This window comes from Apodemus sylvaticus, chromosome 13, assembly GCF_947179515.1.
Source record: "Apodemus sylvaticus chromosome 13, mApoSyl1.1, whole genome shotgun sequence".
In the NCBI taxonomy this organism is placed as follows: Eukaryota; Metazoa; Chordata; class Mammalia; order Rodentia; family Muridae; genus Apodemus; species Apodemus sylvaticus.
In genome coordinates, this window is record NC_067484.1 from 31,715,980 (window position 1) to 31,743,240 (window position 27,261).

The 27,261-nt window shown below is 45.0% G+C and overlaps 1 protein-coding gene across 2 annotated transcripts; it reads right to left on the reverse strand.

Moving 5' to 3' along the window:
• Positions 1 to 530: 530 nt before the first annotated feature.
• On the reverse strand, positions 531 to 16,447 carry Sec11c (SEC11 homolog C, signal peptidase complex subunit). 2 transcript variants are annotated; one of them, XM_052155458.1, is made up of 6 exons: positions 16,281 to 16,447; positions 8,788 to 8,897; positions 5,442 to 5,591; positions 3,270 to 3,389; positions 1,350 to 1,407; positions 531 to 731 (listed from the first exon to the last, which is right to left on the reverse strand). In XM_052155458.1, the coding sequence occupies exons 1-6, from the start codon at positions 16,365 to 16,367 to the stop codon at positions 678 to 680; spliced, it is 579 nt and encodes a 192-aa protein (XP_052011418.1). In that variant the 5' UTR covers positions 16,368 to 16,447; the 3' UTR covers positions 531 to 677. The 2 variants fall into 2 exon arrangements, with proteins under 2 accessions (XP_052011418.1, XP_052011419.1); XM_052155459.1 differs by lacking the exon at positions 16,281 to 16,447 and adding an exon at positions 15,443 to 15,467.
• Between the last annotated feature and the right edge of the window lie 10,814 nt (positions 16,448 to 27,261).

Here is a 27,261-nt window from a genome sequence, read left to right on the forward strand (position 1 = left end):
CATATCTGCCATGTGAATGTATGTGCACTGTATGTGCAGATACTGGAGAAAGCCAGAGGGTATGAACTGCCTGGTGTGGATGCGGGAAAGCAAACCCAGGTCCTCTGCTAGAGCAGAGATAACTACTGAGCTATCTCTCCAGCTTCCACACTGTCTTTATAATTTACTGAATACTTTAAATAACTGCACAAAACATCCCAAAATATATCACAAAAAACAAAGCGGATTGCATCTGTTCCTTCTAAAAAGCTTTAGACTTCATTTGTTTATCAGATTACACTTGAATGAATAAAAAGTCCTCCACTTAGAAGAACTTGTCTCCCTCGGATGCACCATACTAAGCTAGGAACTTTCTTTTTGAAGCTAGTTACTGTGACTGTATCGTATGGACTGTGTCATGCTCCTCAGGCCAGGCCCAAACCCGGGGCCCAGGGTCTGAAGTGCTGCTGACCCCATGTTCTGTAGGAGCCACTGCCTCCAGCAGCAGAGACTGAGCAGAGTCCAATCAGAGGCCACAAAAGGACGCCATCTTTACTGGTGAATCATTTATTTAGACAAGACAAAAACATCTCCACCTGGTTTCTCTTTATACAGAAAGTGGAACATTTCAAATATATTAGCTTTTCTCTTTTTCAACAGAATTCATTTCAATCTGGTCCTGGCAACTGCTTCTCGTGTTAGGACTCACGTTTCAGTAACACATATGCGCCCATCACGGCCAAAAGAGCATACTGTAAAGAAAGCACAATGAGAAAGCATTGTGAGGTCTACAAATAAACTCGGGCTTATAAATGTATTCCGGTGAAGCCTGCTCAATGCTAGATTGAGAACAGCCTCAAAAGATGACCTCTCTCCCCCAGCCTTGTTCTCTAAATTAGCCGTTCAATGCACACTGAATAAAGACCCAAAAATATACCAACGACTCGGGATCCAACGCCTGACAGACATGGCTAAGGCGGTGCTTGCTCCTTTGTACCTTCACTATTTAAAAACAGAAATGCCATTTCTACTGAAGTTGGCTGATAAATATGACCGGGCTTTTGATGCTACTTCAGATTATGCTAAAATTTTTCCATAATAATTCACAATCCTGTAAGCGCCATTTCAGAACACAGTTAATGTAAAAGGTAAAAGAAACTGTTTTAAATGACTAATTTAAATGTTAATAATTTAGGGTTATTATGTTAATTTGTAGGCAATTACAAATGCTCCACAGAAAATCAATGGCAAAACATTTTATGATGACTTCCAATTTACAATTGCACAGGTAAAAGCTCCAATATTTAAAACTTAAGTAAACACGCACACACACACACACCACACACACACACACACACACCAACTCCTACCTTGAATTTTGGATAGTCATTCATGATAATGGTGACCATGCCAACATAAGGTAAGAACCTAAATTGTGGGAATGAAAAGCACAAACTGTAACATTTGTTCACTGTATGTTGACACAGCACTCACTGTCTACACTTCAGGACAGCAGTCTTCCTCGGGCACACAGCTGCCGAAGGTCGGGGCTCACCCCTTTCTCAAGACTTGATCAGCAAAGTGTGCGAACACTAAAGGCTGGGCGGGTTTAAGTGGGGGCACAGTCTGAGCAGCAAAGCTCTCTGGGTACTGGGTACCATTAAAACAACTAGTTGAACCATTTGCTCAAGTACAATAAGCAACTTTCATAAACCTAGTTGGTTTTGTTTTTAGGAAGAAAGTATTTTCAGGTGGCCTATATAAAAACAGCTCCCAGAAAAAGCTTCAAAAATAAAAGCATGACCTGAAATGAAACCAGACAATAGATAAAGCTTTAAAGCACACAGAGAATCGGCCAGAATTTAAAAATTGTCATGATTATCATTTCAGTGCTTTTCAAATTAACAAATGGGTTTCCTGGGGAATGAACGCAAATGTGCATCCTGTAACTCAGACTCAGACTTGACTGCGGGCCCCCAAGAGGACAGGTCAGAGGGAGTGACAGAGGGAGTGGGGGCCACAGGGTCAGCATCAATGTGTAAGTGGTGTGTGTCTCCAGCGCCATTATCTACGCTAATGAAGAAGCAGGTGTCATGTGCACAGTACTTTGCGGTCAGCAAGCAGTGGCTTCTGCCTAGCTCCTGCCCGTGGCCTCCATCAGCATTTGAATACAGGACTGGCTAGCAGGACGTGTGAGTGGAAGTGCAGCGGAGGGGAGTGGGTGAAGGCTTGGTGTCACCATGTGTCACCACCCAACTAATAAAGACGACCTTACATGCAGGAGCTATCTGCCCTGCTTCGTGTGGCTGAGACAGTACACATTTCTAACGTGAGTCTTAAACTTTATTATTAGCATTTATAAATGGGCCACTGAGAGAGGAAAAATATCTCCTTTACTAATTTTTTAAACGAGAATATTTTCTGCACAGTGTCAATCATAATTAATCCTTGAAATAGCCATTCATTTAAAAATTTCCACAAAACTTTCTAATTATGAGAGGCAAATAGAAAATAATCCAAATGTCAATTTCAAAAAGTCTTCCAAGACGGTTGCATATGGAATTATGGATGCCTACCAAACAGCATTTAATCATTAAAAGGGTGAAAATGTAGATTTGACACAAAAAAGCTACTTGTACTTACTGCTGGATATACAGACTCAGTCCTTCTAGCTACAACTGTGTGTTATTTGCACATGGCTATCAGTAGAGTGTCCAGACACTCACTGAAATGTTAAGTAGGGCCATCTCTGGGAGGGTTTCTAGCCACTGGTGTTTAAACCCCCAATAACTAGCCTTTAGGTGAAGGTGTGTTTTGGAATAGAATTAAACCCATTATATAGGTAATATAGTCTAGTTCAGTTATGGCGTTTGGATCCTTGGATATCGTTAAGTTTGCATTTAAAAGATATTATTTATTTTATGTGTACGGGTGTTTGGCCTGTTTGTATGTCTGTACCTGTGTGCAGAGTGCCAGAAGAGGCCAGAAGAGGGCATCAGATCCCCAGGCCTGAACCTGCCATGGAGGTGCAAGGAATCGAACCTGGGTCCCCTGGAAAAGCAGCCAGTGCTCTAAACAGCCTGACCATCTCTCCAGCCCTTGAATGTGTTTTGTTGAAAACAGAGTCTCACTGCATAACACAGGCTTTGATTTCATCGGTCTCAAAGCACAGTCTGGACCTGCTTACAGCACTTCTGATGTGTCATGTGACAAACACTCTATGCTCTTACAAGCGTCTTCATTTTTAAGAGCGGTCTGAACCTTCTGATTAGTAACAAGTTCATCCTCACCCTCGGGCTCTTCCTACCACGTCCTTTTTCTCCAGCCAGTTCTGGCCTTCTTTGTACAAGCCTCTATCATCAACTTCGTTATTATCTCCTTTAGTCAGAAACTTGATGTCTCCATTATCTCTGGAAAGCAAAATGACATCCTCTCAGAAATCATTTTCAGGACAGCATCATTAAAAACATATTAGTTTAACCCAGACATTACAGCCAGACACGAGCACTTAGAAAGCAGTTGAGGAAGACTTGACCTCTCTTTGGACTAAGTTGATTGCTTACAGATAACCACCCAGCTGAAGCATGGATCTAATGACAATTTCTTGGACTTAAATTCCAAAACATTCAAGTAACCTTGGCAACCAAAACACAAAGCAAAGCCCAGGCAATGGTGAGGCAGTGACTGGCTCCTGGTACTCAGCATCGCTCCTCACTCAGGCATCCTCTGTGAAAACATAGCTGCCACTTGTTTTTTAATTAAAAAAAAAAAAATACAAGTATTAGTGTCACTCATCACTGGACAAGACCCTGGGAACAGGCCCTGTCCCGGTTCACAGCACTGCAGGACAGAAGAGGCAGGGGACTTTCCCGCACTTGCCTCAGCTGCTTCCCCTCAAGTCTGACTCGGTCAGAAGTCAGATGGGGCTAAATGGATGGTCCGCGCTGCTCTCATCCCTTCTCGGTTGTCATGGGAAAGTCTCACTCCACCTCAGTCTACATAGGACCTGGCCCAAACCACACTGATCTGTGGATAATGCAATGTGGTGGTGTTTTGTGACTGCCCTCAAGCTTACCGAATGCAGGACTGTTTGTTAATACTTTACTTCCTTCCACTAAGCACATGGTGCAAAATCCTGTTTTCAGGGAAACAGTCACGAATGGCATCAGACAAAAACTGGTCAGCTGACAGGTGGGACTCACTAAATGTTCTAAACGGGCAGTCACCGTAAAGGTGGCACTAGGAACACAAACAGAACTCTGTAGCTCTACAGAGTTATGAAGGTTTGGGAGGGGGGGGAACGTCTTTCAGAAAAGTGAAAACACGCCCCGTTAGAATGAGGCAAGAAGCTCAAAGCCTGCAAGCATCTGAACCGGTGTCTAAAGGAGCAATTGCTCCAGAGGGCGACATCCTCTGACACAGCGTGTGGAAGTTACAGCAAAGCCATCACTGCCTCAGCTTTGAACACAGTGTTGTGATTAGAAAGGATTCTCAGAGGAGGTGAAGGCTCTGTCAGGCCATCCCTGCTTCTTCCTCAGGAGGCTGCCAAACAGAGGGTACGTGACTATTAAACAATGCCTGTTTGTGAGCAGTGTGGTCAGAATCTGGATTAGTGTAAAAGTCAGTGTAATAAAGTGGGTGTTTTTAGTAGAACTGGAAACAGGGAAAGGTCTGAGTGTCCAATGCCAGGAGTCAGACTCTCGTCCCCCATTATCCTCCCTCCTCCCACCCACGATGAAAAATCCACCATCTTTTAAAAGACAGATATACAGATCCAAATTTAATTGTATAAACCGTGAACACAAAATGCTATTATAAAGGCTACGCAAAGGTAAGGGGACACCCCACATACATGAAATGCAAACCCATCACTCTCACGTGGAAGCTTTTTGTGTCTGAGCTAGAATTAAATGTTTTTGTTCCAAAAACCAGACATTATTAAGGTCTTACATCATCACTGCTACCTAAGGGGAAGGTAAGTCTGGCTGTCAGGGAAGGACTCATCCGGGACATGGTACAGAAGGAGGTTTTACTCAGCAAGGGCTGAAGTTACTGCTAAAGACACCACACAGAGAAACAGCTAGCTTTATTATGTCAGGAGGAAATCCTGGTATCAGAGCAGTCGGTCTGGTTGGAGGTGACTCTGAGACTCCTTTGAACAGTTAAGATAACAAACCCTTTGCATTTGTGTAGCAGCCTGGGTTAAACCAAATCTTTCATTTGATTTTTTACACATTTTAGTAAACATTATATCCTTTATCCCTCATAATTACCCTGTAAGTTATTGTGGGTAAAATACTGTCACTCCTGGGTTCCAGACCAAGGCAGGTCACTGGTGCAAAGCTGCCCAGTTAATAAATGGTGGAACGAGACTGATTTGGCTCTTCTGGTTTCTCACTGATCTTTAAGAGTATCTACCGAAATTTACAATACCAAAGTAAAAGCAAGCAAAGCCTCTTTACTTTTCGTGAACCTTGATTACTCTGTGAACTATCGGAATGTCTCTTCCTTCAACTTTAAAAACAACTATTTCACCAGCTCTGATGGGGTCCTCCCGGAAATTCGTGAGGAACAGCAGGTCTCCCCTGTGAAAGGCCGGCTCCATGCTGCCACTGGAAAGAAACACAGTCACAGGTCAGTGGCTTCCGGGATCCACAGGGCAGCACAAGTAAACTCCCACCACCCTTGTCACCCTCACCACCCTCGAGTCCATGTTTACCAAGGCGCTGCACACAACCCTGGAGGGTTTTCCTCCAGCTCAGATGAGGAAGTGGCTGGTGAGGCTTAGGCATGGGAGAGCAGCAGGGGCCCCTTCCCTCAGCCTGTCACTCCACTGTCTGCCTCTCACTCCTTGAACAAGTACTGCACTGGAGCTGAAGCAAGAACAGCGTCCGCTCTGAAGTAAGTGTCGCCTACTTACGGCCTTAAAAAAAAAAAAAAAAAGTCCTCCATCCACAGATACACTTCACTCAGAGCTGCATACTGTTAGCTCTGGTTAACATCTAGAGCCACCCCTTCCCTTCATGGCACAGCCTCAGCACCCACAGCACTGCAGGGTCTTCTCAAGGGAAGAGAAACAAATGAAGGGAGTTAGCCAGCAGGCCTGTCATGAAGCAAGCTGACAGCTGGGACAAAATCTGCACCCGGACTTGCCTCTTACAGCAGCAACCTCCTGACCATGTTCTACAAGAGCCCAATGCTAACAAGGATTGTTGGTACAGAGGATGGATTAAGGAATCTTCATGGTAATAGTTCACATCTAGGCCAAAATCTCTGATGTATTCAAAGTAAACGGCCAGCTACTAGGACTTGAGAGTTAAAATCTAATGCATAGGAAAGGAGTAAGAGCTACAGATTTGGCTGCATGATTTGGGAGCTCGCAGCCAAGGATGAGCTAGCAATATCTGTTTATGGGGAGGGAGGGAGGAAGGGAGGGAGGGAGGGAGGGAGGGAGGGAGGGAAAGAAGAAGGGAGGAAAAGAGGGAGGGAGGGAGGGAGGGAGGGAGAAGCAGGCGGAAGCTCTGGAGCCTTTAAAAGAGAATATGTATTGTTCATGAAGCTGGGCCTCCTTCCAAGCCCGGTACTGATGCTGCACAAGCTTCCCAGCACACAGAAGGCAGGGAAGAGATGCGTGGCTGAGCTGGCCTGTCACTAAGTGTGTGCAGGGGCTCTGCGTTAAAGTGAGTTCTGAGTACAAAGGGCTGACAACAGAACTAAGGGGGAGAAAGAAAAAAGGCAGCTGGGTAAACAAATCTGGCCCAACACGGACCCCTACTGTGTCTCCCTCTGAAGATGAGCTGCGCTTCTGACTTTATTTTCTTGTACAGAACAACAGCTAAAATAGCTGATTTCTCCATTGATAGCTTCATCTTCATTCCTCAATGAATTTCCCAAAGCCACCAGTAGGGAAGTCAGGGTCAGAAAACTCTATGGTTGTGACAATAGACCTTACTGACAAAAGCTAGTCCCTTCCAAAGTACCAGGGCTGAGAGGGCACTGAAGTTCAACAATTCCCCAAGTCCAGTAGCATCAACTTGTAGGTCTCTCCTTCCACGACTGGGAACCCCCAAGGAACTGAGGGACTTTACCAGCTCATGACTTAAACCAGACTGCTTTAAAACTATAAAGAATTTTTTAAGTACCTATGCATTGTAGTTTCACAGAAATGCCTGTGGACACACGTGTGATGGGAAGGGAGCCTAGTGATCTTAGATCCAGCGTTGTTGTAACAAATGTAATCTTGAAATGCTTGTGATAATCTCAGTGTGCCTCAGTCCGTACATGAGAGGACACATCCAGATTCCTCCTCTCCCTCTTGCATCTGAAGATGGACCCCAATGACTTACAGGTGCTACAAATACACTCTTCCAGTGACATACATCCCTAGGCCTTCCTCCAAAAGCTTGTCAGTTTGCTTCCCTCCTTCCTTCCTCCTGTTCCCTTGCTAAGGATAAAACTCAGGACCCTGAACATGCTATGCACATGCTTTACCATAAAATAACATTACAATCCTTCAAAAAACAAAACCAAATCACTTCCTCAAACAGCTTCTGAGCACTATACATACCTACATACTAAAGTGGAGTTACTGCAACTGAGGCAGGGGCATGGTGGCCAGGACCCAGGAGCATGGTGCTCTCCTCACTCCTAATGCACCACAGGACCCCAGGGCACTCCTAAAATACTGTGTGAACACTGATGAGTCTGTCTGTCTGTCTGTCTCTCTTTCACACACACACACACACACACACACACACACACACACTCCTCTGTGAACTACACTTCCTCAGACATCTACATTTATGGAAACTGCAAGGCCACCCCTTGGTTAGTCACACACACAAAGGTTGCTGGGGAAAAACAGACACAGCTGCAGCCCTGTGACCTGTCAGCAGAGCCCAGTACAAGGAAAGGCACTGGTTTGGAAACAGCAAAAGCCCTGCACGATGGCCTTGGCTCTGGGACTGGTCAGCTATGACTCTGATCAAGTGACCACAATAGCTCCCCTTCTGCCCCCATACAACAAAGAGGCTCTATTGCTACCAACAATGGGACTTAATGATGTCAGACAAGCCGGACAATGCACCCTGGTGCACCTGCTGGCTCCAAGCAGGCTCGCCTGGCTTCAAATGGACTGAAGGTTTCTCCCTGAATAACTTACGGCTGTATGAAGCTGACAATATCCACTCTTCTAAAGCAGATACACTTTCATAAGCACCACAGGAGGTAGTGGCCATTGACCTCTCATGGCACCTGCTGGGCACTAGAGGGACACACACTCCTCCTACTAGGTATGGCTTAACATTTTAAACTAGTTAGGTAAAGGGTCAATTTGTGTACAAATAATGTCACCTCACTTTGTTGAACTGCTGTACTAGAGTACTAAAAGCAGCAGCAACAATGAGCTCTAAACAGTGGTTCTCAACCTGTGGGTCACAATGCATTTGGGGATCCAACGACCCTTTTATAGGGGTCACCTAAGACCATCAGAAAACAGATACTTACATTATGATTCTTAACAGTAGCAAAACTACAGACATGAAATAGTAACAAAAGTAATCTTATGGTTGGGGGTCACCACAATATGAGGAACTGTATTAAGGGGTCACAGCATTAGTTATGTTAAGAACCACTGCTCTACAACAGCATTTTAAAAGATAGTACTTTTCAATTAACAAAACACTCACCATCAATAAATACTCTTGATTAGTTTATCCAATTAAAATCTTAAACGCATGGCTGTCACACAAGGCACCCTGACTCCTGGATCCCAGGGGAAGCAGGCTGAGGGCCAGGATCAGGACCTACCTTAGTACCACCACGATGGGACTCTCGCTGCCCGTGAGAACAATCAAGCCTTTCCATATCATGAGCGCAGAAGACACGATCATGGCAAAGTTTAAAACCTGGTAGTAGAGCTGGAACAAAAACAGGCCAAACCCAAAGTGAAAACCAACTGCAAAATATTCAATATTCACACAACAGAGCCTGGATGGAAATGCTTATATAATCTAAATGAGAAATGATTCTAAGGCAGGTAGTATTTCACCTTGTATCCACAGGCTATGCCTTCTAAATATCACCTCACAGTCAGTGAGAAAAGACAGGGAAGCAGCTATCTGTGGGCTTGACTGGCCGTGACTGCCACAGCCTCCTCACCCTCAAATACCCCTTTAAAACAAGGGGGCTCTGTTGCCACTGGCAGTGAGGCTTAATGACCCCAGAAACTCTGGATAGAGCATCTTAAACACCTGCTTGCTGCCTCCAAAATACAGACTGAGGATTTTTCCCAGCAAGGCTAGTAAGAGCTCTGGGGTTCCCCAGCACTTCAAGCCAGAATTCAACCACTGGCAGCTTCCATTCTAGCCTGGTATAGACACAGCTTAGCATCAGCTAGTTGTCAGCCCCATGTTCTTACCCTGAAACTCTGACACATCTAAAGTAACGTCATCTATACTGCACATTAACCCACAACTAAAGATGGTCTCAAATGGAAGCGAAACAGTACTGTAGGGCTCAACCAGTAGGCCTCTGCATCTGCAAATAACAAAACAAAACAAAACAAAACTCACCCGTTAAAAGTTTAGAAACAAAGCTCTGAAATGCCTGGATGTTTAAATAATCAATAATATGTCAAAAAATGAACCGTAAATATTTGGTTAAGAACACAGGTAGAGGAGTCCCAGCAGCCAACAGGTCATGGCTGTTGTTAGCAGTGAGTACGGTTCCAAGCTTTCCAGCCCTACCTCAGAAAGCCCCTCCAACCCACAGGGCTCACCTGGCTCCTTCAGTGCTGCACATGTGCACATGTGCTGAGGTACAGACTCTCCCTCGCCACAGCTGCCGCCTATACCTGCCAATCCCTGGGGACTAAAGGGAACTCAACACCAGTACACATCCCAACTCCCTTCCCCGAGAGCAGCTCAACTGTCAGCGTAATGCCTTCTGTCCTCTGTGAGGCCACCAAAACTAAAGCTACCTTTGTTAACACGACCCAGGAGATGTGTTCCTCAGGCCCTGCCCTTCCCACAAGGCAGGAAGCCACCTGCCTGTGGTACCTATCTGCCTCAGGCTTCCTCCCGAAGCCCTGCGGTTGTCAGGATGATTTGCAGAACCATGTGGACTCCGTTGACTCTAGCCTGGACCCCTCAGCTCCAGCAACCTTTGTCCCTTCTCCTGGACCATCTGCCCTGGAATGGAAACTACTTCAAGGCCATCTGGTCCCTTCTCACTCGCCTCATATTCTTTAGATGTCTGGACGGGCTGACGGGCGAGGGCTGTTCCTTCAGACTTTTGCCCCTCACCTTAGCTTTCACTCCCTTGTGGGCAGCATTCACACAGTAGTGAGTGTGCCCTCACCTTCCACAGGCCTGGCAGCTTTGCTCCACATACTGCCTATATATCTTTTTAGTCTTCCATCTGGGAGAGGAAACCCCAGTCAGTGGAGTGGGCAGGACTGGGGAGGACCAGGTACCTCACATGTCTCAACTTTCAGAGAAAGATGATGTATTTCCACCTGCCCTCTTGTCTCTCCATCTCTAAAGGCATCTGCTCCAACTGAGTCTCAGGGGAGTCCATGTCATGGGACAGCGTCTTTCCTCAGCCTCCCTGGAGTCTCTCAGCACTTCTAGTACTCGGGCTACTTCAGTTACCACAGTTTTTCCTCTGTCTTCCAGCGTCTAGAACCTGGGTAATCGTGTTTCCTTGCCTGGGCGCCCTATCTTGAAATAGTTGATGACTAAACATTGCTTAGTGTGTTTCAGAACTAAAATCAGCCTAGTCAGAGCCCATCTTCAGCACCTATCCGCCTTGCACACTTCCTTTTGAAATGAGTTTGGAACAGGAGCCAGATCATTTGGCTCTCAACATCATTTCCTCAAAAATTCAAATTTAACTTTAGCTGAAACAGACCAGACTGGTTTTGATTTTTGGTGTTCTAGCACAGTGGGGTGTACTGTATACATCGAGATGACAAGATATTTAAAGCTTTACCACAGACAACTGATAAATGTTTGAGGTGACAGTGATGCTAATCACTGTGTTTGATCATTATACAACATAAACATGACTGAAACTTCACGCCTTACCTCACATAAAGCTACACAGTCAATAAGTGTAAAATTTTAAAACATAGTTTAATATACAACAAAATACAGTTTTCAAAATGCACACAAGCAGCCTGCAGAAATGCAACTGAGGACAGTCAGAAACACGTAGCAGGGAAGTGCAGGAGGCTGTGTCAGAGTCCTGACATCTGAGCATAGACACCATCCTTCTCAGCGGTAGCTTTCAAACACACACTGCAGTCATTTGGCAGGCCTGAGAAGTGCATTTCAAGCAGGCTCCCAGGTGACACTGAAGCTGCTGGCTTGTGACCACAACTCAAGGGCCATTGTGCTCTATTACTGGTCCTCGCCAACACACTGGCATCACATAGGAAAGCTCAGGAAAGCAGTTCAACTGAACCCATGGCAGGAAACACCAGCATCCATGTTCCCTGGACCTCAGCTGAGAGATTCAGGGGGTCGGGGGAGTGGGTTGGGCTGGCTGCTGTCCCGCATCTTTCCCATCCAATCAGCTTAAGACACTCCACTGTGAACTCTTCTTCCACATTTGACACACCTTCTCCACAGCAACAGCTGACCTTACTTTTCTAATAACCAAAGTAGTTCCGTTGCTATAACTCTCATCAAAGTCATTAACGGATCCCCACTGGGACATTGTAAGAGCCTCCTAGAGATCTAATCCATTCCACAATTATGCTTGCTTTCAGTGTCATCTGGTCACCTTTGTGCTATGCAAAACCCCTTCAGCTGCAGCCTACTGTTAATATGGCCTCAGATGCCCCACCCGGCAGATACCCTACTCTCCAGCTTTGGCTGGTGAAACTCACCAAGCCCAGCCGCACGAGTAGTATCTATTGGTGCTTCAAACAGTATATGTGCCTTTCTTCAAGCCCTTCACCCAGTGGTTTGCTCTGCCCAGAAAGTTCCTTCCCTAGACTCTTGGCATACCCAAAGCTCACTGGTTCTCAAGTCCTTTTAACACCAGTGCCCAAGGGAAGCCTTCCCTGATGTGGGAGACCAAGAGTCACCAAACTTTCTATTTAAAGGGCCGGATAGCATATAGTTTAGGTTTATAAGCCACATAATAACTATCAAAGCCACTTAGCTCTGCTGTTGGATTGGGAAAGTAGCCACAGACAACATCTAAAAGGATTTGCACGGCTATGTGCCAAGAGAGTTTTATAAAAGCTGGCAAAGCACTAGAGCTTGCCAGTCTTTGCCGCAGGCCAGCTCGCCTTCCTGTCTCCTGTTCTGGCTGCAGCCCGTGTCTCCTTGAAGCATCTATCACCACCAGCGGTACACACTCACTCACTTGTCTTCACACTAGAGTGCGAATTTCACAGTGGCAGAGAGCATTCCACACCTTGTTCAGAACTGTATTCTCAATATTCAACACAGATCTGGAAACAGCCAGCATTCCATTTGCTAAATAATGACAAACACCTTTAACACACACTGAATGCAGCTATAAGGAAACTAGAGTGCCAACAGCAGGTAAAACCTTAGAGCTATAATTTCCCAATGAGGAAAGATAAGCAGCAAGTAAACTTTTGAAAGATTCAAATCCATAATCCTCTAACCTTCCCAGAAAATTTAAAGTTCCAGGTTTATTTTTTCCAATGCTAAGACCCAGGAGTAGTACCAAAGGCCTCAGTGTGTGATAATGCAAGTAGATGTAAGCACCTTCAACTGACATTAATACCAAAATATTACTACCAGCCCAGGGTTCCTCTTCAAGGAATTCATAAGAAACAGCAACAAATAGGAAACTGGACTAGAATGATATTTAATACCAGTCTTATTTCTAATAATGAGGAAAAAGTAGAAAATGGCAGATTACCCCATTATTTCAAATAATGAGTAAACAACTTTAGTATCAATACTAAGTATGTTGAGTGAAAAGATGTCAACTGCAAGAAGGCCTTTGGCAAGCACAGGGAGGAGCACAGGAGGTAGTCCAAGGCACACCCAAAGGTGATCTTAGAATAATAGATCACTAGTACAACACTACAAGTTGTAAGATGAGACAAACCCTTTCCTCCTCAAGCTGCTTTTGATCAGGGTGTTGCATCACAACCACAGAAACTCTAAAACAATTCTTCAAAATCCCGATGGTGAGCATGAACTGATTCCAGAATCTTATATATGACCATTAATGTAATCATTTTGAGGAGTCGTAAGATGTGGAAATGCATTGAGATGATATAACAAAGGAAATGCCAATATTACCATCTGTAGAAAGAGAGGACTTGAAGTAATCATAATTTTCAACTGAAAGGAGGACCTAAAAAGAAGTTTAAAGGAACTTTGGTATTTTGTTGCTGTACCTCACTCTCTAGTTGGCAGAGTGAACCTGAAAGACTGGGACCTAAAAATGAGGTGGACTAAAGTCCCATGTAATAGCCAACTTTATTCAGACATCAGGCAGTTTATACTCCAGGGATAAGAAGGATCACATAAGCAAGGTGTTCTACCACAGGGGCAAGCCACATGTTGCAGAAACATGGAGGTACATGAATAAGACCAGCAGAAGTAAGCTCACTCCTATCTGTGCACCTGGGCAAAGCAGAACAATACCAGAACAAGTCTGTGTTTCGAAAAAACCGAGGTCACAAGACTCTTTGTCTTGTTGGAGTTTTTCCCACAAGCACTCAGAATGATTCTTAAAGGACTCCATTCTTGGACTGTGTTCCAATGTGGTACAGTCAATATGAAAGTAGAAAAAGAACTATAATTCAATACTCCAGCCACAGCCATGTTTAACCACTTGGCTATTGTCTCCATTTTCACATTATGAACCCATCACAGTATTCCCAGAAGAGCAAAAACAAAACAAAACAAAAAGAAAAAGAGAGGGGGGGGGGAAGGGAGGGAGGGAGATTCTACAGTAGACGTCATTCCTACAAACCTTCTCCACCTGCTCTGCTCGACTTGGAGGACAGTGTGCGAAAACAACGGCTGTTTCATTTATCAACTGCAAATCTAATTGGGAAAGTCCCAAATCATAATTTTAAATGAGGGCTGCTAATTTTTTTAATAGACCACTAGTCTCTTATCTTGCCAAAAAGCAAGTTACAAGTTATGTATTGAATAAAACTCTGAGCTAAAAACACATTTTCCAGTCTGATTCTCGGTGCTTGAAAACAAATCGCTGTGAGGTAATAAAGTCAATTCCTTAATAACACTACCTTTGATAAAGGCTAAAGAAAAAGCCAAACGCACAAAAAAAAAAACCTAACGAGGGAACTCCCCACGGGCCATACATCTGAAACCCTACCTTTAAAACAGCCACAAATCTGAGTGCAGGCTTGGCAACCAGGAAACATAATTTTTAACGAAACTACAGACAGGCTGAACCCCTTCCAAATATACCCCGTCACATTTGCATGGTGCCTTGTGTTAGTCCTTCAGTTTGGCTCATCAAATAACGACCCCAACCAAGCTTTGAAGTAAGCCCACACCCAGTCACTGGAATCAGCAAGTTCCAAGAAGCTTTTAAGCCAACATTTTGGGCCAGATATTCTGGCCACAGAGCAGCAAAAAACACCAGTCACTGTATTACTTCCTCTCTTCCTCACTGCAGAAACAAAGAGCCCTTGTCTTGCATGTGGCTCCTATTTAGTAAGTGGTGGCAGTAGGGAAAGGGGGTCCTGCTTCAAAGCCTGACAAGGTGTCACAAGGTCCTGTTATGAAGGGGAAAGAACAAGAAGCAAGCAAAAAAAGACAAAAGGATTTTTTTCCCAACGATTAAAAAAGCAGTAGAGAAACTGAGCTCCTAAATAGTAATTGGTAGTCCAGCAGAACGAGCCACACAGCAAGCTACTGACCCAAGTGACGCAGTGGGCAGACTGAGTGAGGAACTGACACGTGCACCTGCTAGTTAGCAATGGCAGCCATTAAGTAATCGGGACCAAACAAGAAAAAACTTTATCCAGTAATCTAAAATTAAATGAAGCTGTTCTTCCTGTGAACAGTGTCTCTGAGCAGGGGGCATTATTCTTGCTGTTCCAAGCTAGTGATACTCCCTACTAAAACTCTTCTCAACCACCCAGACCACAGAAGTTCATCAGCACAGCTAGCCACAACCAGATCTTAATCATTTCAAGAAATTCAAGTCACCAAACTGTCCCATATGGCTGTGTGTTTCTGAAATTCTACAGAAGAAAAAAAAAATGAAGGTTGTGAGGAGAGAAACAGAAGAAGGGGGAAGAGAGGGGAAGGAAGATGAGAAAGACAAAGGAAATGGGATGGGGGAGGCGGGGGATACTTACTCTCTCGTCCCCATAGTTCCCATCTCTACAAAGAGGAACAAACACCTCTAGGTGCCACCCAAATCATGAAAACACCACTTTCAAAAACATTCAAACCTTCTTCAAGAAAGACCTTAATTTTCTTACCACAGTGTCATCATTGGTAATAGACTCTTCTGGCTATCTGTCAAGATACTAGGGCACTACAGTATCTTGTGTGCCTAGAAGCTTACCCGACCATACTTTTCCGGGCCGATGAAGGAAATGATGGTGCACAGTAAGGGGGGCGGGGGAGAAACATTGCCTCCGCGGGCTTCTTACAGAGCAGTGAAAATTGAAGCCCAGCTTTCCAAGGACCCCCAGCCCTAACGGCCTTTTATACAGACAGTGCTGCAAGGATGAACTCGGAAAGTTAGAGGAAACTTCTGAAATCCTTTTGTGAATGTTGGTTCGGTCTAAGATGACTGAGCACCACCTAGGATGCAGGCACAACACTGAGTCCCGATGCACGCCCCTCAACTCAGAAGAAACCCCTTTGGGAGGTAGCCTAGAACAGTTCCACAGTAAGAAAGTTCTTCCCTTCCCCTCGGTCAGCCTCTTAGCCAGTTGCAACAGTGCGCAGCCAGGCCTCTGGAGCGCCACAGGGAAAGCTGTTCCCTCTTCACTGAGTGGCCCTCAAAACGCGCAGACAGCTGTCACTCGCGCTCCAGTCATCTCCCTTCACTTCCGCAAGCGCATATGACATCCACTGCGCTCCCCTTCCCGCACCCCCTCCCCAATTTGCTCTTGTCAGTGTAGGAATGCAATCACTTATCCACACGTGGGTCTGGGAAGATCTGAACCTAGGGCCTCTGGGTGACCGGGAGCTCTGGTCACACGGAACTGTCCTTGCCCTAGAGAGCTTCACCAGGGAAACCCCAACTCCTGCAGCAGGTACCGGTGCACTGGACGCACCCACACACACACACACCAGAGCCTCTGTTACCTGTCGTTTGTTCATCTTCCTCAAGTCCCCAAAGATGTCCAGGCTGGACGTGGGGAGATGCGTCCCCACGGCGCCCGCGCGAACCATGGCGGGGTCTCTGGGGGCCCAGGCGGCCGGCCGGCTCTGTCTGTCACACTCAGCTGCGGAGCACCGGCCGGCCCCGCCTACCAGCCTGCATCCTTGTAGCCACGTGACCGTAGTCTTGCGTGGGCTTCTGGGAATTGTAGTCTCGTGAGACTCACCTCCCCCATAGGACCTAGAGAAACTGAGAGGAAAAAGAACTACAACTTCCAGAATGCTTCGGGCAGAGAGCCTCGGCCAGTGAAGACCCAGAGCTCCTGGGGAGCGTGGTGAGCGGGCTCTGAAGCTTCAGCCGACCTTTCTAGGAGATTTTAAGGTAGCTGATGAGCCTTGTGTCTAGGTGGAAACTCAGGGAAGTGACTGCTCGAGAAGAGCAGAACTCCAAGACTCTGGTCAGGCGCCAGCCGGACACCTAAAGCTCCCTCGCTTTCACTTAACCGTGTACCTCAGCCATTGGATGACTGCAACTAGGGAAGGCGGGGCTTCTGCCCCGCGGGCGGAGTGTGCGGAATCAGGGCGGGGCCTAGAGATGGGCGTGCTGGGTGAGTGGGTGGGGCCTGTGAAAGGCGGGAGTTTTGAAATTGAGGTTATACATTGTGAAAGAATAGCTCTTGAAAGAATTGCAATCGAGCATTCTGTAAGCCGAGGCGACTATAAATGTTAATCAAAGCGGATATTCACTGAATGAATAAGTAACAATCTTATTTTATACATGATGAAGGACAGGCCCAGAAAGGGTCTATGCCAGAGCCAAGGTTAATTTGTAGAGTATGGATTAGACCTCAAATTCCAAGTCCAGATTTTCCACAGTTCAAAGCCTAGATTATCTTTTATTTACTCATTCGCTTATCCTTTGTTTATTGATTCTCAAGTCTTTACCAAACAGCTACAATGGGTCTGATGGTAGTCTAGGTACCTGAGAAACATTGATGAAAACAAACAAAGACAGTTACCCTGTTAAAACTTAGGTTCTACTGGGGTAGGCATAGCTAAACTATACAGTGTCCGCATTTTGATCTCAGAATGCAACATCATCTCAAAGTGTTCTGGCAGACAGGAAAACTGAAAACCAGCAAGTGTCAAATGAAGACAGGCTTTTAGGAGGGAAATGTAGCTCCATTTTTGCCATACTTGGGCCTTTTAGAGCCCTTCACACAGTAGGACCTCAGATCACCAGCACTACCTAAAAAGAGAGAGCTGGTTAACCAGAGCCCCACGTAGACATCTGAGAGGAACGTTTTCCCTCTTAGCAGAACTGTAGGCTCCTGTACAGAAGAAATGCCAGAGACCTGAGGCTACAGTGATCTGCAAACTGACTGATGAGAATGGGAAGTATCAAGAGGGGAAAACTGATAAACAGGGACAAGGAGGTTTGGGGACAGGCATGTGGAAAGACCTCTCAAAATAGGCAAAGTCACAAAAATATTCCTATCCCAAGTGAATGGCTACATCTGTCTCATACCAGAAACATAACCACAAAACTAAATTATCCATGGATGCCAGCCATTTCTCACCTCATTCCGGTGCTTGCTCGATATTCCCATAACTTAGGTGGGCACAGTGGCAACACAGAGGTTATACACGGGCTAACAACATGGGCGTATCTCCCCCACCCAAAGACTGACCTGGATAATGCCACTGAAGATTGCCTAGTCTGAAAACAGTAGAGACCAACAATGAGCCCCCAGTCTGGCAGTTCCTTGGTTGGACTAGGCAGCCACCTACCCTTAGATCAGCTATCTTGGATATCCTGTTGTAGACAGAGCAGAAATCTGCGTTCCCTGATATAGACCATGGCTCAAAACAAAATTTTTGAGAGATTCTACAACAGTATGGAATGTTTACTTGGATAACCTTCACAGGGTGCTGTTTCCACGGCCTGAAACAATGGCCCAGAAATTAAAATGCCTGTCCCTTCTCATCCTGAAACCCAATGATACACTCTCAATGACTTTGCTTCTTGCTCTGGTAACTCAAGCGCCACTGTTTGAAGAGCTTGTCCCTCAAAGAGGAATGCTTCCAGAGGGGACACAGAAGTAGCCTTCTAGTTCCTGTGCTTCCTTCTACCTCCAAACTAGAACATATCAAAATGGCTGGAATAATTGACTCTGATTACCAACAGAAAAGCCAGGTTGCTATTTTGTAATAGGACTGTAGATGACTATGTATGAAGCCATCAGGGGTGCCTTTTAATTCTTCTGTGATCAACAGAAAAGGTTAATTGAAATGTCAGGGTGTCAATGTCACATTACAGAATGAAGAAGAAGACTCCCTCTTACAGGAGTTTACACCAAGAATGAGCCCAAATTTAAATTCTCCACTTCTCTTCCTCTGTCTTGTCTTCTGGCTATAGTTTATGCTCCGTGGCCTGTCTATTGTTAGCTTTTTGTATGTTTCTGATGTTTGTCCCGGTTGACTGTCCCTGAAAGGGAGCTTTGCTCTATATTTATTTTTACAGACATCTTTAACAGAGATTGACAAGGGAAGAAGTTAACTTTACAAGTCATCAGCTGACCCAGAATAGCAGTTAAGACTGCACACAGATGTTAGCAGCCCGTGTCTACAGGTTGCTTCCACCATGTTGCGGGATATTTCTTGTTTAAGTTTGCTTTCAATCTGTCGGCTGCTTTCAGTAAATGTTTACCACAACCCACATGCGTGCACCCACACACTGTAAGTGTCCTCATTTGGGAAAAAGTAGGAACAGCCCTCATGCAAAGCCCAGTTGTGTCTTTTTATTTAGAAGTGCAAAGTTGTTGCATTGTTGTCTAGAAGTTCAAGTGTATGCACTATGAGCCAGAGGAGGTAAACCTGTGGCTTGTGCCTATTTTCAACTTACGTCATCTTTCCAAATCTACTCTTACTTGCCCTGCTGTGTGGTAAAGATCTGAACCCTGGAAACATTTCTCCTTTGCTAGCTGATACAATGCTCTAACAGGAGAAAGATGAAAGAGGATTCCTCTCTTTTTAGTGAGATTTTATTTAGTTTTTGTTGTTGGTATAGATCCAGTTGCAGGCAGAAGTCCATGCTCTATGCACACCCAGCGAGTTATAATGGCTTATTTATTCCACAGACTGCCTGGCACTGAATTTTATCAGCACCTCAACTGGCTTCTTGGTGAGTCAGACTGGCACCTCAATGGGCAGTCTCTTCTCTCTACCTGTCCTATTTGACAACCTTGACTCAACACAACCTAGAACCTCCTGGGGAAAAGTCTCAGCTGAGACATTAAAGATAATCAGGTTTATGGGCCAAACGTGTAATTAAAAGCACTGAGTGCTTTTGCAGAGGACCTGGGTTCAATTCCCAGCACATAGTTGTGAACAACCATCTCTAACTCCAGTGTCAGGGAATCTGATGCTCTTTTCTCCTTTTTAATAATTCCCTCACCCCCTCAGGTGAGATAATCAGAAATGAATTATTTAAAGAACTCTCACAGCTGTTTAGCTTTCCTTAGTGCATTAACTGATCCACTAAGAATTCAAAGATGAATGGCAGCCCTCTGAACCAATCAAATCTCTAGCATGCAGCCATGATCACCATACAGAGCAACAGAGTAACTAGGTAGGCCTTAATCAAAGTAAATCCTCTAGTTTAGAATCCTTGAGCACCTCCCTGTGGGCTTTCTGAGTAGGATGACTTATCGAAAGGGGCAATTCTGTATCAGTTAAGTGCACTTTTCTATTTAGTATAAATTTTATTCTTGTGAAATACCTTTATCTTAGATCACAGATAATTTTGAGCTCACAACCAACTTTCCCAAAATGGCAGGCTATGAGATAGCAAAGGTAGAACTTGAACTCAGGTCCAGCAAATTCAAGCTGACTGTTAACCTACTACCCTCTCTCTTCTTATTCCCTTTGGAACCAAGGGGACCACATAAGCAGACACAGCCTTGGTGGGTGTGTGAGGGGACAGTGTCCTCTTCCAGTTATCAGGTTCAAGTTGGCACCTGCACACCGAGGATGGCGGAAGCAGAAGCAGCTGAGGGTCACAGCACCAGCAGAAACTCCGGACCCTCAGCTGCTGGTGCCTGATGGAGAGGGGTGAGAGCCGTTGTTTTGTTTTTTTTTTCTATATTCTTTGTTTACGTTCCAAATGATTTCCCCTTTCCCAGATCCCCCCTCCCCATATGTCCCATAAACCTTCTTCTCTCCACCCATTCTCCAATCACCTCTCTCCTTTTTCTCTGTCCTTATATTCCCCTCCAATGCTAGATCAATCCTTTCCAGGATCAAGACCCTCTCCATACTTCTTCATGGGAGTCATTTGTTATGCTATTTGTGCCTTGGGTACAAGAGCTTTTGGGCTAATTAATATCCACTTATCAGAGATTGCATTCCATGTGTATTGTTTTGTGATTGGGCTACCTCACTTAGGATGATATTTTCCAGATCAAACCATTTGCCTAAAAATTTTGTGAATTCATTGTTTCTAATTGCTGAGTAGTATTCCATTGTGTAAATGTACCACATTTTCTGTATCCATTCCTCCATTGAGGGACATCTGGGTTCTTTCCAGCTTCTGGCTATTATAAATAAGGCTGCTATGAACATAATGGAGCATGTGTCTTTATTGCATGCCGGGGAATCCTTTGGGTATATGCCCAGGAGAGGTATAGCAGGGTCCTCCGGAAGTGTCATGTCCAGTTTTCTGAGGAACCGCCAGACTGATTTCCACAGTGGTTGTACCATCTTACAGCCCCACCAGCAGCAGAAGACTGTTCTTGGTAGGAGCCATTCTTAAAGGAGCACTAATCTGATGGCAGCTAATGCATGACTGGGATGTTAGTCAGCCTGAGTAGAAACACTGGAGCAGCTGGGTAGGATGGAGTTGGTCATTGCAGGTCTGAGTCAGAGGCACCTGGCTAATGATGCCAGAGACCAGCCTTCTGAGTCATCCTCTGCCTTCCCCATCTCCTACAGCTAAAGAAGGATAGCTATGTCTCAGAAGACATACATGGATATCCAGGATGCCATACCAAGGGGGGCGGGGAGCGATTCGGGCTGCCTCTCCCTCCTCCCCGCACCCTCCTCACCCTGCTGCCTAAGTGTTCTTGTCAAAGTAAGCCATCACACAAATTACCACCATCTCCTACCCCAGTCAGCTGCTCTGATTACCTCTCATTTTTTTCTTGTACTTGCTACAAGAAGTTTTACTAGTTTTTTTTTTTTTTAAAGAAAGGCATTAGAAATAGCAAAGGGTGAGGGTAGGATGGAAGATGACATTCAAGACAGTGTCTTACACTGTAGCATTGGCTGTCCTAGAACTCGCTGTATAGGCAAGGCTAGCCTCAGATTCACGAAGCTCCACCTGCTTCTGCCCCTTGAGTGCTAGGATAAAAGGCATTTGCCACAAGGCCATACTGTGTGTGTGTGTGTGTGTGTGTGTGTGTGTGTAGACACCAACATGGCATTTCCTTACACTTGATACATTGATGATTCTCAGTGCCTCCTACATGAATTTGATTGATATTAGAAGGCAGCAGCCCAGAGAGCAAGGCATGGGACATGTAGGTTGTCCCCTCCCATGAGATACAAATTAGAGTCACCTTGAGTTATCCACCTTACCACTCAAGCCTCAGTTTCTTTATCTGTAGAGACAAGTTTACAGTCTCAAATGCACTCTGGCAAGTTTCACAACCATGGCCTCCCACAAACGCAAAGGTTAGCTCTATTCCCTGTAATTTAGTGAGTCGTGAAGTCTGCTCTCTGCATAGCTGCAGTCAAATGCAGTTGAGTACCAGTTCTAATACTTGGTTCAAGTGAGACGACTCTGAAGCTCTCTCCTGTCCCTGCCCTTGCTCCCAGGTGGCAGAGAGGTTCAGGCATGTGGCAGGGCTTGGGTCAGGAGCCCTTTGTACCAGACATGCACTTCTGATCTGCCTCAATGTGCCCACTTGTCCTTTGAAGTGTAACATGTTTAACTTTATCCCTAGGAGTCTAAGTCACCGGATTGTGTCCTTACTGCCTCGCTGAGTGCCTGGGTCCTGTTGGGGCATCTGGCAGCCCTACCTACAAGAACCATTGGTGACTTTACCTGAAACCTTGGCTTTCTTTGAGCAGGACCCATTCTGTCTGCAGGCTTTCCAGGACAACTTCCAGACCCCAGCTAAATCAGATTGTCCTTGGGGACACTAGTTGAACTGTGGGCACCCTCAGGTCCAAATGATGCGCTTTCACACAATAATTAGTCAGGAAAAGGACAGGGATTTTATAGCTTGTTCCACCTTTGGGGCTCAGCTGGAATGCCAGGACAGCACTTGTAACTTTCACTGGTCCCTCCACCTCCCCTCCTTGTGACTTAACTATAGGAGCTTTGAAGGAGGTTCAAAGGGTAATAGAATACTCTGGGTATTTTTTTCCATCCACTTCTCTTTAATCTTACATCTGAATGACACCTTTGACCTTAGAAATCAAAAATTCACCACCTGAGACTCAGACCTTGCAAGACTCCCGTGTTCCCAAAGAAATATTATTGTATAGCTGACAGTATTAGGACAGTGTTTCAGTGGGTTCAACTGACAGTATTAAGAGAGTCAGACATGGGGCTGGAGAGATGGCTCAATGGTTAAGAGCACTGACTGCTCTTCCAGAGGTCCTGAGTTCAATTCTCAGCCACCATATAGTGGCTCATAACCATCTGTAATGGGATCCAGTGCCCTCTTCTGGTGTGTCTGAAGACAGCAACAGTGTACTCACATCCATAAATAAATACATCTTTAAAAAAAAAAAAAAAAAGCCAGACATAGAGGTGTGTCCTCACCACTCACATTGTTCTAGAACCTGAGTATTCAGCAATTCGAGTGCTTGCATGATGTTGAATTCTAGTAAGAAGACAGTAAGCAAGCAAAATAATATAATGATAATGACAAAGATTATTTCGACTATTTAAAATGTTATAACTGATGAGAGTGGTATTCTGTGCCCTAAGAGAAGAACATTCTGGGCATGGGAATCAGCAGTTGCAAAAGCCCTGAGATGGAAAAGAGCTTTAGAGTAGGGAGATGCAGGGTAGGATCCACCTACAAAGGATGGAAGAGCACGAAGTCATGGGGACAGCACGAAGACATTGCTCATGTACTGGAAATTGGATGGAATGCTGCATTTTGATGAAATTACATAACCCAAAATGAAGATGACGGAAGGGAGGTAGGGACAATGTCCTTTACATAATTTATTCACTTGTTTATTCAAAGGATAAGCACTATATAAAGCTCCAGAGATTACAGTTTCCTTTTTAAATGACTCTGGTTCTCTAAAAGCCTATGAATATGGGTTTAGGTCCAATGGTTAAAATACCCAATGGTGAACCATTTGGCATTAGACTCCAATACCAGCATTAAAAATGAAAATCTTACGAATCAAGGAGTAATGGAGACATACAAAAAATTACATCAAAGGTAAGATGTCTTAAATGCACACTCACGCATGTGCACAATGTTTAGTGCACGCTAGTGGGTCTGGAGGAAATGGAAACACAGATAGACTTAAGGAGAGACAGCAGTCAAGATTCCTAATGCGTGCTTTTCAAACCAAAGCTGCTAGGGACTAAAACAAAAGCAAACAAACAAACAAACAAAAAAGCCATTGCTCTCTCATAAGTCGCATTTCTTGTCATGAGAAATCCTGAGACTGGTCTTTACTAGGAATGTAAGAGCCTAGATGGGAGCCTATGGAGGTCTGGAGTCCAGTTCCTAGTGAAAAAAGCAAAACCGATGAGATGTATTTTAAATGACTGACTAAAGTCTCTGTAGATTGTCAAAGACTACAGTGTCAAAAACATCTACTCCAGAAAATCTGCCAACGCTCAGTAAGAATGCTAAGAGCCTGTGGCAAACTACCATAAGCAAACCACCCCACTCAAGTTCAGCTGGACCCAAGAGAGATTCCAGGTGGGTGTGGTCAAGAAACCGGAACCACCCCTCGCTAGTTCTGGAAGTTTAGAAGTCTGGAATGGAGACCCCACAGAGGGAGTGACTAAACCAGGTTCTCTGTGCTTCCAAGACCACCACAAGCTGAGCGGGAAAGATTAAGTGGGAGCAAACGGAAATATGAAGACTCCCTCCAATCCTTTCAGAAGGACACTGATCCCACCCACAAGAGCAGAGCCATTATGATGTAATAATCACCCCAAAGGCCCCGCCCCCAGGACTGTTGCCCTGGGGACTGAATCTTGAATTTCAAGAGATACAGGGACACTAGCTAGTTCACCAGAGGGAATCAAGGAAAGAGACAGCAGGGGAGTGCCCTCCTAGGGTCTGGAAAACTGCCCACTGCTCATGGAAATACAAAATGGCAAAGCCGTTTGGGATGCTGCCTACCAACTAACCAAATTTTCAAATGGCTAAACAGAGATACTGATTCATTATTTCTAGCTCTAAGAGAAAGGAAGCCTGATTAGTCTGTTTTTCATTCCAATGACAAATGCCTAACATTAAAACGGCTTAAGGAAAGGAGACTGATTTTGCTCCAGTTCCAGAGATGTCAGCCCATGGTCAGATGGTTCTATTGATGTATTTTCTTGATGGAAGCAGAGCATCACGACAGTGTAAATGTGAGTGTTCCAGAGGCTGCTCTTATCATGGATGGCAGCGAGGAATCACGGGAAATAATATATGAAGGAAGCAGCAGACAGGACATCTTTCCAAGGTACGCCTCCCAATCAATGAACTGCTGCCTCCAGTGAGGTCCCACCACCAAATAATGCCATCATATTATGAATCTATCAGGGATTAAACCATAAATAGATCAGAACCCTCAAGACCCAAATTCTCTCAAAAGCCTGCTATCTGGCCACCAAATCCCAACACATGAGCCCTCAGATTTCTAATCCAAGCCATTATACAAACATCTAAGTGGGGGGAAACTCTGTGTTAAAGCAGTACTGTCTTAACAACAAAAATACTGGAGATAACCCAAAACTCACTCTCCACCAATGCATAGACTAATGAAGTATACTGTGTCCATTTATACAAATAAACAATCTTTAACAATGAAGAGGAAATACAATACAAACATAGACTAAAATATTAATAAAAACTTGAAAGCATTATGCCAAGCAAAATAAACTAGTTACAGATATATTTTATGATTCCATTTATAAGAAACATCCAGAATAGCTGGATCTATTGAAACAGTGTTATCTCGCCAGAGGCAGGACAGAGAGCTAGAAAGAATGGGGGGTGGGGTAGGGGATGACAAGCAAAGGATATGGAGTTTCTTTCAGATGTGATGAAATTTCTCTAAAATTGTGTTGTTTCACAGCTGTGTGAGCACACCGAGTGACTCTAATTGTGCTCTTAAATAGGTGAGTTGTATGACATGTAAACTGTGTCTCAACAAATCTGATTTTTAAGATTTATTTTGGTTTTAATCACATTTATGGGGGAGGGATGTGCAGTGTGAGTGCAGATAGTCATAGGGTCTAGAAGAAGAGGGCTTTGGGGTCCCCGGAGCTGGAGTTACAGGTGGTTGGACGCCAGCCAGTGTAGGTCCTGGGAACAGACTCGATCCTCCTCCGCCAGAGCAACATGTGCTTGACCACCAAGCCTGTGCTCAGCCTCTGAAGCTGAGTTCTTCCCGTGAAAGAACACACCATACACACTCACACGGATTGCTCTTTAATTTTTTTTTAAATGTTATGTGTATGAGTGAGTTGACTTCATGCGTGTCTGTGCAGTGTGTGTGTCATACCTAGTGCCCGCAGCTAGAAGAGGGCTTCGGATCCCCTGGGACTGGAGTAACATGGTGGAGGGCTGCTATGCAGGTGCTCAAAACGAAACCTGGTCACCCAAAAGAACAGTCAGTGCTTCTTACTGCTGAGTTATCTTTCTTGTTCTCTCTCTCTGTGTTTCTCTGTCTCTCTGTCTCTCTGTCTCTCTCTGTCTCTGTCTCTCTGTCTCTGCCTTTCTCTGTCTCCTCCTTTTTTAAGCAAATGACAAAGACCCAATTTACCAGTTTTTTAAAACCTTAGGTCAACATATTTTTATTTTTTAATTGAATATATTCTTCATTTACATTTCAAATGTTATTCCCTTTCCCTGTTTCCAGCCCCTAGAAAGCCCCCAACCCATTCTCCCTCCCCCTGCCTCCATGAGGATGCCCCTCTACCCAACCCAGTCCCACCTACCCCACCTCGATTTCCCCAAGCTGGGGCATCTATCAAGCCTTCATAGGACCAAGGACCTCTCCTCCCACTGAAGCCCGACAAGGCATTCCTCCGTCACACTTGCGGGTGGAACAATGTGTACCCCTTGGTTGATGGCTTAGTCCCTGGGAACCCTGAGTGGTCTGGTTGGCCAATATCACCGTTCTTCCCATGAAGCTGCAAACCCCTTCAGCTCCTCCAGTCCTCCCTCCTACTCCTCCATTGGGAACCCCGGGCTCAGTCTAATGGGTGTCTGCTAGCATCGGCCTCTATACCTGTAAGGCTCTGGCAGGGCCTCTCAGGAGACAGCCATATCAGGCTCCTTTCGGCAAGCACTTCTTGGCATCCACAAGAGTGTCAGGGTTTGGTGACTGTTTATAGGATGAAGCCCCAGGTAGAACAGTCTCTGGATGGCCTTTCCTTCTGTCTCTGCCCCACACTTTGTCTCCATAATTGTTCCTGTGAGTATTTTGTTCTCTTTCTCAGAAAAACCGAAGCACCCACACTTTGGTCTTCCTTTTTCTTGAGCTTCACGTGGTCTGTGAATTGTATCTTGTTTATTCTGAGTTTTGGAGCTAATAACCGCTTATCAGTGAGTGAACACTGATCTGTATCTATAAAGATCTTTTCCCAATCTGTTGGTTACTCTTTTGTCCTATTGACAGTGTCCTTTGCCTTACAGAAGCTTTGCAGCTTTATGAGGACCCATTTGTCAGTTCTTGTTCTTAGAGCATAACCCATTGGTGTTCT

Coding starts and splice junctions, on each gene's coding strand:
- Sec11c (XM_052155458.1), bottom strand. CDS start 16,367: ATGGTTCGCGCGGGCGCCGTGGGGACGCATCTCCCCACGTCCAGCCTG. Junction 8,898..16,280: donor GGAAGATGAACAAACGACAG/GTAACAGAGGCT, acceptor TTTTTGTTCCAG/CTCTACTACCAGGTTTTAAA. Junction 5,592..8,787: donor CCCATCGTGGTGGTACTAAG/GTAGGTCCTGAT, acceptor GTTTCTTTCCAG/TGGCAGCATGGAGCCGGCCT.